Genomic DNA, 16,078 nt, shown 5'->3' on the forward strand with positions numbered 1-16,078 from the left:
ATGCTGAATTTAATGAAAATCCAGGACACTGGTTCCAACGTACCAAGTGCCTTGGATTTCCATTAACATTCGGCTCATGTACCAAGTGCATGAAAGCTTAGGGGGCTGCCAGGGCAGGAAGCGGGCTGAGCGGTGCAGAAAGGGGCAGGGAACCAGCATTCCCTGAATATCTCATGTGAGCCGGGCCCAGAAAGGGGCTCTGCACGCCGGTCAGTGCGGGAACCCACTGAGCTGCCTTCCGAGGGGGCACGGCAAGCTCCTCCGTCTGAAAGAGGAGGAAGGTGATGTTCAGATGGGTTACCTGCCATGGCTGAGGCCGGGCCCAGATCCAGGTCTCTTTGACTGTAAAGCCCGTAGTCCTGGCTTTATGAGACACCAGAAATTCCAGAGCTTGTCCAGAAGACAGAGGCTGATGGTCGCAGCCTCATAAGAGCTCTGACCCAGGAGGGCGTGAGGATGTCTACTGTAGAGACAGCCGAACGCTAAGCCTGGATGTTTCCTAGAGCCCCGAGCTGGACTTTTAAAGGTGTAGATAAATGAACAGATTCATAACTCCCACAAAATACTTATTAATTGCAAAGCGGGTGAGAAAGTGACTTCACAGTGGGGCACTCTGACAAACAGCACCGCACCCAAGTGAGCCGTGAAAGTCATCAGTGATGGACCCACGAAAATCGTGATAAGGTGCAATTAGAACACAGAATCTCAGCTCTGTGATATTCCTGCCAAAGATGCAAAGCTCTGAGTCCCATCAGGTCGGAACATCAGATAAACCTGAAATGAGGGACGTTCTCCAAAACAGCTGGACTATAATCCTCACAGGTGTCAAGGTCATGAAAGTCAGAGAAAGACCAGGAAACTGTCCCAGGCAGATGGCAACTGAAAGAGACAGGACGACACGCAATGGGTGCCTCTGGGCTCGGTTTTTGCTGCAAAGGCTAGATTGGGATAAAGTGGCAAAACTTGAACGAGGTCTGATGACCGTGGGTGTCAGTGTTAACTTCCTGATCTTGATGACTGTCTCAGGGACATGCAGGAAGACGTCCTTAGTGGTAGTAAACGCACGTGAAGATCACTGGGGTGATGGGGTAGCAGGCTGACAACTTGCTCTCAAACGGTTCAAGGAAACCACTTTTTTACTATACTTGCAACTTTCCTGTAGGCTGAAAATGACTGCAAAATTTTTTTAAAAATTAAGTGTTCCTCTCCCAAAAGAGACTATACTCTCTAAAATTTATAACGCTTGAGGCAATGCAGCATAGCACAGGATAGAAGCCCAGACCTGGGGTGTGCACCAGCACTGGCCCACAGAACCCTGTGCAATGATGGAGACGCTCTGCCTCTGCTCTGTCCGGAACGCAGTGACCACCGACCACAGAGCCAACGAGCGCTGGAAATGCGGCCTGTGCATCTGAGCTGGCCTTTTCACTTTATCCAGTTCAAATCTAAACAGCCAGGATGGGGTTAGTGGCTACCATAGTGGATAGTGAAGATTTATACAAGTCTGAGCTCCAATTCCAGTCCACCACTTATCAACCAGAGACAAGTGGCTTAAACCTGTTTTCACCTCTGAAAAGTGGAGAAAACGGTGGTATGTAAGCCCGCACGGCTGCTGACAGCACTGAACGAGTCAAGACATGAAAGGATTCTATGTCATAAGGAGGCTGTCTGCTGGGGACACAGCCTCCCGTATCTGTGAAGCGCCATCACAACTAGAATGCCCCCTCAGCCAAAACCTGTCCCCCCTTTAACTTACCCCAATGGGAGGGCTGCCCTCTGGGGCCACAGCAGCCCTCCCCCGACCCCGTGACAGCGTCTGTCATCTGGGACAAGTTCTCTCTTCTGCAGCTGGACATCCGAGCCTCAACGGTCCCCCAGAGAAACACCCCGTGGGCTGCAGAAGCAGCAAGTTCCCACACAGCTGCGGGACCTGGAACCCTTCTCTCTCATCTGTCATGGGGATGTCAGCCCCCACCCTGGGAATCGTCCTGGCTCCTCGCTGACAGCGACGATGACAATGACAGTGAAGGCCCCGGCCCGCACAGAGCCCATGACGACCCCTTCCCGCTTCCCTCCAAGGCGAGGCGCCTCTCACCGCAGTGCGTTGTGGGAATCTGAGAACCCACTGGCCTCCGTGTCCTTCACGATCGTCCAGTCAAAGACCAGCCCGGCCAGAGTGCTGAAGGTATTGCCTGTAGGAGCAGATGGGGGCAGAAATGCACTGGCGTTAACTCCCCAGGGCACCGAGGGAAGGGGAAATACACTCAGCGCCAGCCCCTGCAAAGCAGGTGTCGTGCCTCCACTCAGGAAGGGAAACCGAGGCTTAAAGGGTCGGGTCACGTGACTGTGAGGTCCTGAGCCAGGAGGTGAACCCAGGCCTGCCTCAGGCGAATGCTGCTCTCCTTCCCGCTGCACCTCCTGCCTCTGACTGCACGTGGGCTCAGCGTGGTGCACCACCACCCTCACGTCTACAAGCACTTTACAGTGTAGGCGGGGCTCCCAAGACCTGAGTCATTCGTCCCCCCACCTCCCTGGGGAGGCAAGGAAACCGCGAGGAGGGGGCAGACCCCCGGCCATCTGGTTTCACACAACCACTCTTGACTCTTGGCCTTGACGCTGAGGCTCCCGGGGAACCAGGGTGGAGAGGATGGAAAGCCACGCACGGCGGGCTCGGCTCTGAGGTCCTGGCTTGCCGTCCACACGCTTTTTGACAGGAGGTCAGGTCCAGGGCGCCCAGCGGTGACTGCGCAACGACTCTTAGAGGAGCGGGACCTAAACACTCTGCGAACACCTTCTTAGTCTAAGTCCAGTGCCTGCTTCCACGTGGACACCGGGAACTAGGCGGGAGATGAAAAGTGGTGGCTCAAAGGCTGGTCTGCTGGGGGCTCTGGGTTTCTTGTTTGCATCTTACCTAGGTAATGCTGCTTTTACATTTTTTAATTAGTTCTCATTATTTCGAATTCAGAAATGCAACATATAAATGCAACTTCCAAGTTCTCTTGAAAAGTCTGAAGATCCAGCCACGTGGGTCCTATTCCCTCAGTTGACCAGCAGCTGGGTCACCAGCCTCTCTAGGAAGGATCATGCTCTCAGTTTTGCCACACTCCCCATCACACCCCATTGTCCCACACCCACTCCATCTCCATCATGTATATTCCCTGCCTGGCCAGCCTCCAAAACAGAGCATCTGGGGCCTAGAAAAATTCTTTCTACAGAGCAAAGGGTGAAGACATTTAGAGCCAGACAGGCCTGGGATCCTGGCCCAGCCCACCTGTGAGATCTCAGAGGCCAAATGAAACAGTGCTTAGGGAAAGCTCCAGGAAATCGGGTTGTCTTTGCCATTACCTTTTAGGGCATCTATTATGAAAGGAGGCCACTCCTTACAGCTCCCTGGATGTCTTTCCATCGACTTGGGCAACTGATCAGAGGAAGGGAAGACAAGCCACATCTACTGTGGATGGAGATTTCTTCTCAGAGGTCCGAGGGAGGACCCAGGACACCCACCCGCCAAGAGAACTCGCCCAGCTCCTTCCTCGGTGGACAGTGAGCAACACAGGGTCCAAAGGGCGATGGGACAAGGTGGAAACTGAGGGAGGCAGCTGCAGGGACCCTGTGGTCTCTTCCCCACAGAACCGAACCTGTGAGCACCTGGCCCCATGGCAGGTGGGCCGTGCCCTCAGGGCCCGCGCACGCGCTCCCCCGCATGCAGCACGCTCACTGTTTGAGTGCTCTCACTCGCTGGGACTCAGAGAACAGGGACTGTCCCATTTATTTCTGAATCCTCTGTGGTGCCGCAGCAGGGCATGACACACAGTAGGTGCGCAATGAATGACTTTGAGCAAACAAAAATGCAAAGATGCAAGGACCTCACGGCAGCCTTCTGAGGACGAGGAGGCTGAGGCGGGGGGACCTGCTTGCTCTCTTCATGTGGCAAAAAGCAACAGGAGCCCTGCCCTCCTCCATTTCAGGGGCCATGCATAGAGCTCTGCCGTTCTGCATCTTTGCTGCCCCACCCCATCTGCCCTGCAGGTCTGCCATGTTCAAACGGGAAAGAAGAGACGAATACGTGATAATTCCCAGAGCAGAAAGTGTCCTTGGCTTCCATAAATTTCACCAACTTGCAGGATTAGCTACATAATTTGCAGGGCTCCGTGCAAATGAAAATGTGGGGTCCCTCATTAAGAGGCCAGGGAGGGGGCCGGCCTGGTGGCGCAGCGGTGAAGTTCACACGTTCCACTTCTCGGCAGCCCAGGGCTCACCAGTTTGGATCCCGGGTGCAGACACGGCACCGCTTGGCAAAAGGCATGCTGTGGTAGGCATCCCACATATAAAATAGAGGAAGATGGGCATGGAAGTTAGCTCAGGGCCAGTCTTCCTCAGCAAAAAGAGGAAGATTGGTAGTAGTTAGTTCAGGGCTGATCTCCCTAAGGAAAAAAAAAAAAAAAAGAGGCCAGGGAAAGTGCTAGAAGAGAGCAAGTCAGACTTGGGAAGGTTGGAAGGAGATAGAGGAGGCCCCCAGGCATGGAGCTGGCCTGAGGGAGCGCTGTCTTGGGGTGTGGGACATGCCAGGGTGAGTGCAGATCCTCAGAGGCACCCACACACCCCATCCTGCAATTTGGGCCACAATTTGGGGCTGCCATCTACTGGGTTCCCCTCCTGCTGGACCATCACACCACATCGCAGCTGGAGCAGGCTCTGGGGAAACTGCATCAGGCACCTCTCCTTCCCACGTGTGCTGACATTCCTCTCCTACAAAGCCCTGGTAAGCCTGCACACAAGAATGGGCTAGGTTCCTGGACGAGGGTGGGAGAGAGGCTCGTTCTGGCCAAGACACAGCCTCCAGACCAGATCTGCAGTGGTGCTGCCAGCCCGGGGGGGACAGCCACCACCATACTCCATCCCAACATCCCTGGGGCACATGCACCCAACCCTCCCTCCCAGACCCCCAGCAAGGATGGGAGGGACAGGCTGGGCAGGGCCCAGGACATCAGGGTACAGGGAGCAGCAGGTGGCCGAGAACCCATCCCAGGAGGCAGGGAGGTGACGGGGAGCATGACCTCCAATTACTGAGGCTCCAAGTCCCCAGTGCATGCTCCCCCGTCCCACTGGACACCAATCACAAAACACAAGCGAAATCTATTAAAAATTTCAGGAAGGAGGTGCCTGTGAGCATGAAGCCAAGCCTGGGGCCCTCCTGAGCAAAAGGCCCTGTGTGAATCTGGCTCCGTGGGCAGGAAGAAGGGACTGACTTCAGGGTGACAAAATAAACCACAGAGGCTCAGTCACTGTGACCCCAGCACCAGCCGGGGGGAGGGTGAGTGAGGAGGGCACTCCTCGGAGAAACCAGGCTCCAAGACCCACACTGCAGCAGGAGTTTGCAGGGTTGGGGGAGCGGAGATGTTTTCAAGAAACTTCTGCTTAAAGGTTTGCTTTTTCCATTCAAAAAGTAGCTATTAGCACCTACTGTGTGCGACAGAGCCCTCACCTCAAAGGCTCACAGCCAAGTGCTAACATTAATAGGAAAACCCAGAAAACTCAGGGGTCCAGTCTCGGGAGGGCATACCTCCCGTCCTGGTCCTGGGAGAGCAGCAGGAAAACACGAAGCAATTCAACTTAACAGACATTCGCCTGCTGGGCCCAAAGTCCAGCGTCAAGCATAGATGAGTCCAGAAGAACACAGTGCCTCCAGTGCTGCCCCCCAGGTGCTGAACTAGACAACACAGAGTGAAATGCCCCGGACCCGGGGACCTGCCGGGGGATCTCAGCATAGGGGAGCGGATCCCACCCTGGGCAGGCAGGGCGACCTCCCTGGAGGAGGCATCCGAGAGGGAGGGCCAGAGGGACCAGGCTTCCTAGAGCAGAGACCAGGAAGGAGGTGGAAGGTGCTCTGAGCAGGATACCGGGCATGAGGCAACGGAAGGAGGGGCATCTTTGGTGACCCTGAGCCAGCCCAGTTCTGCCAGTGGTGAAGTCTGTGTGGGCATGTGTGTGTGCTGCGGGACAACTGTGAAAAATTAACTCCAGCGAGGCCTCCTCTGCAGACAGCCTCAGGCCAAGAAGGCAAACCCCAGCCCTGAGCAGAGGACCCCCAAAACCCAGGAAAAACGCAGCAGTAGGGGGCAGGCAGTGTGGCCAAGCAGACAGCAGCTGAAGCAACAGAGTCAGACACCCTGAGTTCCAGCCCTGCTCTGCCACCTATGAGCTGTGTGACCTTGGGCAAGTTACTTACGGTCTCTGGGCCTCAGCTTGCTTGTCTATACAATGAGCATGAAACCATCCACCCTTCGGGGGTAAAGACTGTACTTGGAAAGGGCCTGCCCACACAGGGCACCAACAACGTGTTCTGAGCCACAAGCAAGATCTTTTCGGACAGACGTCCACCAATCTAGATAAGGTACATCCCTTCTGAGACTGCAGGGGCCTCACAGGTTACACGGTCAAGTTCATCTCTACATAGGACAGTCTGACCAGCAAAGAGGACACAGGCTCAGAAAGAAGAAGGGATGAATGAGGTCCTAGTACGTGTGGCAGGGAAGACCGAGGAGACAGTGCGCCACCCTCACAGTGAATGACGAGGAAGGACTGATGGCCACGCTTGCTGCAAAGTGGGTCTCAACCTGGTCTGTCCGTGACGATCCAGCTGTGCAGGCCGCTGGCGGAGCCCGACCGCCTGCTCTGGAATTGCCCAAACGTGCCAGCAGAACCTGAGGGGTGGGAGGAGAATGGAAGGGGATGCCCCGGGGCCTGTCAAGGGCACTGAGCATCTGTCCTGCACAGGAAGCCGGGAGCAGGCCCCTTCCCGCTCCTGACATCTCCACGCACACCCAGGCGGAAAATAAAAAGGGCTTAACTATAATAAAAAAGACAAACGATAACAAGTGTTGGCAAGGATGTGGAGAAACTGGACCCTCATGCACTGCTGGTGGGAATGTTAAATAACACAGCCGCAGTGGAAACCAGCCCCGGAGCTGCCTCAAAGCAATGACACATACAGTCACCCTGTGACCCAGCAATTCCACTCATAGGTGTACACCCAAGAGAAAGGGACACCTCTGTCCACACAAACACTTGTCCAAGAGTGTTCACAGCACCCCTATTCCCAACAGCCAATAGGTGGAAACAACCCAATTTCCATCAACTGATGAATGGATAAACAAAACGTGGTCTATCCACACAACGGGATATTATCTGATCGTAATAAGGAATGAAGGACCGAGGTATGCTACAACGTGGATGAACCTCAAAAACATGCTCAGCAAAAGCCAGCCACAAAAGACATTATTGCATGATTCAGTTTATATGAAATGTCCATACTCGGCAAATCGATCCACATAGAAAGTACGTGGGTGGTGCCAGGAGCCGGAGGGAGGGGAGAATGGGCAGCACCTGCTAACGGGCATGGGCTTCCTTTCTGTAGTGATGAAGATTCCTAGAAGTGGATAGTGGTGATGGTTGCACAACTTTGTGAATATATTAAAAACCACTGAATCGTACGATTTTAATGGATAAATTTCAAGGTATGTAAATCTTGATCAAAATAAATCTTTTTTAAAAAGTGACCTAAGGTGAGAAAGTATAGAACAGAGTGGTCAAGAGCGGGAGCTGGCAAATGATGGCCCCCGAGCCAAATCTGGCCCACCGCCTGTTTCTATAAATAACGTTTTATTAGGACGCAGCCATACGCACTCATTTCCTCTCTTGACAGCGACAAAGGCAGAGCCGGGTTCCTGCAGCAGAGACCGTGGAGCCGGCAAAGCCCAGGAGATTAGCTCTCCGGCTGTTCACAGACAAAGTTTGCCGACCCCTGGCCAAGAGAGGACTCTGGAGCAGGCTGGAGCTCAGGTTCTGGCCCTGCTACACACTGACTACATGTCTTTCCCTCCACGTGTGTGTGTGTGTACTCTCTCCCTGTGCCTCAGTCTCATCATCTGGCATGAAATGAGTGAGAACATGTAAGGAGTGCCTGGCACCAGTGTGGCCTCAGACTTCGATCTCTTGTTCCCAAGAAAAGCGAGTGACCCCTCCAGAGTCCCGCAGGGGAGCCCCCAGCCCCTCGATGCACAAACCCCTCCCTCAGCTCCCTCTGCTTTCAGGCCAGGTGCAAAGCCCACATCTGACACGCAGGGCCCTTTACCTTCTGCCTCCCACCCCCTTGCAAGCTTCAGTCACCAAGAACAAAACGGCTTTCCCCGCCTGGCAAACCCGCATGACTCAAGGCTCAGTCACACATCACGTCTCCTAAGAAACCGTGCTGACCTCTGTCCTCCAGCCTTCCCCAGGGGTGGCTCCCCCAACTCCGTGGTCCCTTCACACTTTGCATCCAATTTGATTACTAACAGCATCTACTGAGCCACATGTAGCAGACCTCCCCCACGGCCCAAGATTCTGGGGGCAGAGGCCAGGCCCGTCCTTCCCCTGTGGCACCCCCAGGACCTGGCAGAAGGCCCAGGAGGTAGAAAGTGCTCAACATGACCTGGCTGACTTAGCGCCTGCCACACGCCACCCAGCACTAAGCCCCCCACACACTTATCACCAAACCCTCAGAGCCCCAGGTAAGCGTCAGGCTGAATTTCACAGATGAGAACACGGTTGAGAGAGTGAGGCAGCTTCTCCAACGCACGAACACAGGGAAGGAGAAAGGGTCTGACAGACTCTCCAGAACAGTGACTTTGCCCCCGAGGGACATCGGGCAGGGCTGGAGTGTTTGGGGTTGTCACGACTTGGGGTTCTACTGGCACCCAGTGGGCAGAGGCCAGGGATGCTGCTGAACACCCCGTAATGTACTGCACGGCCTCACACCATGAAGAACTCTCCGGCCCCAAATGGCAGCACTACCTGGGCTGAGAAACCCTGATCTAGAAGTTTGAAAAAGGGGGTGGGCCTTCAGCGGGCGGGGAAGATTTCAGAGACCAGGTGTGGACTCGAGGCTTTGGAAGATCCTTCGTCTGGAGGCGTCTTTTGCCTGACTTCCTTTTTCAACAAGAACCTCAACCTACACATTTCCCCTTCGTCCCGTCACCAAGAGGTCAGCCTACAGCCAAGACACCACGCCACCCCCAGAGCAGGCCCTCCAAGAAGGGGCGCCGCCCAGACAGGACGATGTCCGACTCTGCGGAAGAAGCGAAGGGTGGGGTGCGGGCCACAGAGAGGTCCTGGCCCCACACACACACACTCTGCAGTCTACACACACACACACACACACACTCTGCAGTCTACACACACACACACACACACACACTCTGCAGTCTACACACACACACACACACACACACACACACTCTGCAGTCTACACACACACACACACACTCACACTCTGCAGTCTACACACACACACACACACTCACACTCTGCAGTCTACACACACACACACACTCACACTCTGCAGTCTACACACACACACACACACACTCTGCAGTCTACACACACACACACACACACTCACACTCTGCAGTCTACACACACACACACACACACACTCTGCAGTCTACACACACACACACACACACTCACACTCTGCAGTCTACACACACACACACACACACACACTCTGCAGTCTACACACACACACACACACACACACTCTGCAGTCTACACACACACACACACACACACTCTGCAGTCTACACACACACACACACACACTCTGCAGTCTACACACACACACACACACACTCTGCAGTCTACACACACACACACACACACTCACACTCTGCAGTCTACACACACACACACACTCACACTCTGCAGTCTACACACACACACACACACACTCACACTCTGCAGTCTACACACACACACACACACACACTGCAGTCTACACACACACACACACACACACACTCTGCAGTCTACACACACACACACACTCACACTCTGCAGTCTACACACACACACACACACTCACACTCTGCAGTCTACACACACACACACACACTCACACTCTGCAGTCTACACACACACACACACACACTCACACTCTGCAGTCTACACACACACACACACACACACACTCTGCAGTCTACACACACACACACACACACACACACACTCTGCAGTCTACACACACACACACACACACACACACACACTCTGCAGTCTACACACACACACACACACACACACTCTGCAGTCTACACACACACACACACACACACTCTGCAGTCTACACACACACACACACTCACACTCTGCAGTCTACACACACACACACACACTCACACTCTCTGCAGTCTACACACACACACACACTCACACTCTGCAGTCTACACACACACACACACACTCACACTCTGCAGTCTACACACACACACACACACACACACACACTCTCTGCAGTCTACACACACACACACACACACACACTCTGCAGTCTACACACACACACACACACACACTCTGCAGTCTACACACACACACACACACACACACACACACTCTGCAGTCTACACACACACACACACACACACACTCTGCAGTCTACACACACACACACACACACACACACACACTCTGCAGTCTACACACACACACACACACACACACACACTGCAGTCTACACACACACACACACACACACACTCTGCAGTCTACACACACACACACACACACACTCTGCAGTCTACACACACACACACACTCACACTCTGCAGTCTACACACACACACACACACTCACACTCTGCAGTCTACACACACACACACACTCACACTCTGCAGTCTACACACACACACACACACACTCTGCAGTCTACACACACACACACACACACACTCTGCAGTCTACACACACACACACACACACACACACTGCAGTCTACACACACACACACACTCTGCAGTCTACACACACACACACACACTCACACTCTGCAGTCTACACACACACACACACTCTGCAGTCTACACACACACACACACACACACACACACTCTGCAGTCTACACACACACACTCTGCAGTCTACACACACACACACACACACACTCTGCAGTCTACACACACACACACACTCTGCAGTCTACACACACACACACACACACACACACACTCTGCAGTCTACACACACACACTCTGCAGTCTACACACACACACACACACACACACACTCTGCAGTCTACACACACACACACTCACTCTGCAGTCTACACACACACACACACACACACTCTGCAGTCTACACACACACACACTCTGCAGTCTACACACACACACACACACACACACTCTGCAGTCTACACACACACACACACACACACACTCTGCAGTCTACACACACACACACACACACTCTGCAGTCTACACACACACACACACACACTCTGCAGTCTACACACAGACACACACACACACTCTGCAGTCTACACACACACACACACACTCTGCAGTCTACACACACACACACACACACTCTGCAGTCTACACACACACACACACTCTGCAGTCTACACACACACACACACACACACTCTGCAGTCTACACACACACACACTCACTCTGCAGTCTACACACACACACACACACACTCTGCAGTCTACACACACACACACACACACTCTGCAGTCTACACACACACAAACACTCACACTCTGCAGTCTACACACACACACACACACACACACACACTCTGCAGTCTACACACACACACACACACACACACACACACTCTCTGGAGTCTCGGTCAGGGAGCCAACACCAGCCCTCAAAGCCGAGCGAGGAGAACGCCTCCCACCGGCGACAGCGCAGGGACCTGGGGAGCCTCTCCCCACGTCCCTTCACGGCCTGGACACCCAGATGCTGGCTTCCCAACACAGGGGCGGAGGACAACAAATCCTCTACCCTCGGGGTCCTTCTGGCCGGGCTATTTATTAAATTGACGTGAGACAGAACAACAGGAGGAAATCAGACACAGCCTTCTAACAGGCCTGCGCGGGAGACATTGGGGAAGCTGATCAGCTCGCCACGATGGTGGAGGCGCTCAGAAACACTGTCTTCAGCCAACGAGAAGGGAGGACGCTGGGGGTGGTGGTTTGGGACTTCAAGGGGGTGGAAGGCAGTTTACATGGAGATGGAGACGTCAACGGACCAACCACAGACAAGGTGACCTGAGAGACGCTCACATGACGTGGCAGTTCTCTGATGCTGTTGGCGCCCTCCTGGAACAGGCCCTTCTATTTTAAGTTATTTCAGGCAGTCATGGGGAGGTCAAAGTTTCTGTCATAGTCAGTCACTCTTCAAAATAATCAAGGCAAAGAGACACATTCTGGGTGGCCAATTCTGACCCCCTACGCCAAAAACCTTCTTGAGCAAGCACGGTCGCAGTGCACAGGCGCGGAGCCGGCCCCCAGGTGCTGCTGCGCTCTCGACACGCAGGCCCTGCGCAGAGGCCAGTGTGCACGGGCAGCAGCCACGGAGGGCCCGGGGTCCACGCAGAGGTGCTCTCGACCTCTTCCACGTCTCCCCCAACACCAATGACGCCTTCTGGCTGGAGCAGCCCTCCGCGGAGGACAGCAGGCCCAGACACAAGGCGGGAGAGACCGCCAGGGAGACGTGCTCACCTTCGGAGTCCAGGGCCTGGATCTTCAGCTCCAGCGGGGAGTCCTCCAGGTAGAGCTCGCGGGTGGTGGAGACAATCTGAATGCCGTGGATGAGGTCGACGATGGCGTCACAGCGCAGGACCTGGCCGGTGGCTGGAGGGACGGGAACGGAGAGGTCAGTGTGGAGGGTGGCGCCCCAACTGCCACCCCACCTCCAGGGCCTCACAGACCAGGCCATCGTCCACTCTGGCAAAGACCAGAGCAACCAACAGACCCCCACAGAACGGGGCTGGAGGAGCCCAGCTCTCCAGGAGCCAAGGAGCAGTCACGCACGGCCCTTGTGAAGGTCGGCCCGCCCCCGGAGAGAGGGCTGTAGGCTAAGGCGCTCGCCGTCCCGCCTTTCCCCAAAGTGAGCAGCAGCATTTAAAGCTGGGTGCAAAATACCCCTCCCGGAAAACCGAGCTTTGTTCAGGGTGTGACCACTGAGCTAAAGGCCAAGGGCCACGGCACGACGAGCGAGCATCCAAGGTGACGACTGCTGTGACACCTGTGCTGACACAGCCTGCCGGATATCGACCCGAGAGCACGAAGCGTCTGTCTACACTGGAGTTTTACACAGGACCATCAACCACTACAGGACGAAGGCGCGTCCAGACTGTTTAACGCCCACAAAGAAGATATACGAATGGACACAATCGGGAGGATATGCGAATGTGAAAACAGCAGCGTGTGACAAACTCACTCTGACGGCTCTCCAGGCACCACGTCAAACCACCCGTGCCCTGTCCATGGCATCTAGTTAGACAGCAACACAGCCCCACGTATCAAAAGCCTTACAACACTCCTCGGGGTGACCCAGGAAAACGGGGAGCCCTCCCTGGCAGGACGTAACTTAAACGAACCCCAAACCGTTCTCTGCATAAAAACAGTTATTTTTCACTTCAAAATTATTAATTTTTGATAAGTTCAGTTCTAATGTTTTGGCAGTCTATCTTCCTTCAGATGTAATCCTTCAGCTTGGTTTAAATTAAAGCCTGATTCAGACATGTGCCTAATCCATACGCATGGCTCACCTACTCTAACTGACATGAACAACCCACTTCTCTTTTTCTCTTTACACAACTGAGAACAAAACAGAAAGGTGGAAACTGTACTGAGGTTATAAAGCACCTGCATTAAAAAATATAAAATAAAAAACCATTTATTTTTCCATAGAACACTGACACAAACATCTGAAAGCAATCCAGATGCCAATATAAGGGGACGCTTATGGGACAACCTCCTGCGAAGACTATTCTGCAGCCATTAAAAATAATTCCACAACGAATTGGGAAACTTTCTGTACCACATTAGTGGGGCAAAGCACAACAGGAAATTTTCTCTGCTGTTCTCTATGCATTTTACAAGCACCATATGGCAAATTAATATGCGGAAGTGAAAGGATTGCAACAACTCTCTTCATTTTGATCCGCTACCCATTACAGAGTGTCTGGGTAACAAGTAACAATTTGGAAATGAAAGCCCGCTTCTGTAAGACGGACCCAGCACAAGGTGCTGGCCGGAGCCTCGGGGAGGGTGCTGCTTGCTCAGTGCCCCCAGCCCTGCCTGGCACCCTCCACCCAACAAGAGACAGAGAAAGCACCGCCATGGGCTCAGGCAGGCCCTGTGGCCGGAGGTCTCAGAGGGGTATTTCCCATCTCTCGTCCCCACCGGGGTCACACAGGGCCCCCGAAGTCCTTACTGATGTCCTCTGCGAAGATGATGCTCGTCAGGCGGGCGGGCTGGGACAGGCGGGCCTGCACCACCGCCTTCTGGGAGCACTGCTGCTCGTCCGGGCCCAGCGGCTCTATGCTGGCCACCTCCGGCCGGGTCGACGACCTGCAGCGAGAAGATGAGAATTTACCCTCTGGAGCCACTGCAAGAGGCACAGTGGGCCCAGACGCCAAAGCCATGGCCCCAGTCCGGCTCTGTCCCAGACCCACAGAGTTGAGGCGCACAGAAGAAAGGACGACCTGAGGGTGGAGACCTCCGCACACACCCCCACAAGCAAACCAAAGGAGAGCCGGAACACTTGGAGACAGCCTCAGTGATCAACAGACAGCCGCCTTACACGACTGCCCTATAGACTGGAAATGATTCCACATCAGTGGCGACACTCCTGCGGACTCTGGTGAGGAGGAAGCGCCCTGTCCCCCTGCCGACCCCGCCAGGCTGGCACACAGCAGCTCCCAGACGCTGCCGTCCCGCCCCGATCAGGCTATGATCAGGGCTCACCAACTGCGAGGACAAACAGCCACCGTCCCAGTGCGCATGGAGCCGACATCGCGGCGCGGCGGGGGGAGAAAGACGGACAGCCACACAAACAAATGATCAGTAAAATCTAAGACGACTTCTCACGGAGAGACGGGCCTTACAACGACAGGACAGCGGGCTGGGTGAGGGGGGCGGTGCCCGGGGTCAGCGCAGGGCTCCTCACCCATGACACAGGACAACAACTGCTCCTGGGTTGAGGTGAGACGGGAGCGGGCGGGTACGAGGAGAGCGGGTGCCACACGAAGGGTGTGAAGGGGAGCGGGTGCCATCAGTGTTATCTGAGACGTGGCTCAGGGGACAGCACGGAAAGACCTGGGGCTTTGGGCAGGGCCCCGAGGCGGAAGCAGCCGGGCACGCTCCAAGAACAGAAAGGCCAGTGCGATGGGAGCCGTGGGACTCGGGATGGGAGTGCTGGCCAAAGCCTCTGCTCTTAGCCACCTTCCCAAGCTTAACCACCACCCCAATGGCTTTTCATGGGGATTTTTAAAAATTATGAGTCTAGTCAGCAGGGAAATGCAAATTAAAACCACAATGAGAGACCACCTCACACCTGTCAGAATGGCCATCATTCAAAAGACGAGAAATAACAAGTGTTGGAGAAGACGTGAAGGGAACCCTTGTGCACTGTGGGTGGGAATAGCACAGACACTACAGAAAACAGTATGAGGGCTCCTCCAAAAATTAAAAAGAGAAATACCATAAGATCCAGCTATTCCACTGCTGGGTATTTATCCAAAGGAAATACAACCACTCTCAAAAGACAGCTGCTCCCCCATGTTCATTGCAGCCTTATTCACAAAGCCAACACATGGAAACAATCTAAGTGTCCGTTGATGGATGAGTGGATAAAGACAATGTGGGGGGTGTGTGTGTAGATATAATGGATTACTATTCAGCCATAAAAAAGAATGAAACCCTGTCATTTCTGACAACATGGATGGACTCTGAGGGCACTATGCTGAGAAAAGTCAGACAGAGAAAGACAAATATTGTATGATTTCACTTACATCTGGAATCGAAAAAAACGAACTCACAGAAACAGAGAACAGATTGGGGGTTACCTGAGGCGGAGGAGGGGAATGGGTGACAGTGGTCAAAAGGAGCTAACGTCTGGTTATAAGATAACTAAGTCCTGGGAATGTATGCACAGCACAGTGACCATATTAACAACACTGTATTGTGTATTTGTAAGTCGCTAACAGTAGATTTTAAAAGTTCTCATCACAAGGAAA

General features: G+C 53.9%; 1 protein-coding gene across 1 annotated transcript in view; it reads right to left on the reverse strand.

Annotated features, from left to right (window-relative positions):
* Positions 1-16,078, reverse strand: part of NUP210 (nucleoporin 210) — a 110,962-nt gene that overhangs the window by 80,221 nt on the left and 14,663 nt on the right. The window contains exons 2-4 of the mRNA XM_044754348.2: positions 14,275-14,411; positions 12,555-12,686; positions 2,096-2,192 (exon numbers count right to left, since the gene is read on the reverse strand). Coding sequence (XP_044610283.2) covers positions 2,096-2,192; positions 12,555-12,686; positions 14,275-14,411 — 366 coding nt within the window. The remainder of the gene's footprint in view (positions 1-2,095; positions 2,193-12,554; positions 12,687-14,274; positions 14,412-16,078) is intronic.

This window comes from Equus asinus, chromosome 21 (assembly GCF_041296235.1).
Source record: "Equus asinus isolate D_3611 breed Donkey chromosome 21, EquAss-T2T_v2, whole genome shotgun sequence".
NCBI lineage: Eukaryota > Metazoa > Chordata > Mammalia > Perissodactyla > Equidae > Equus > Equus asinus.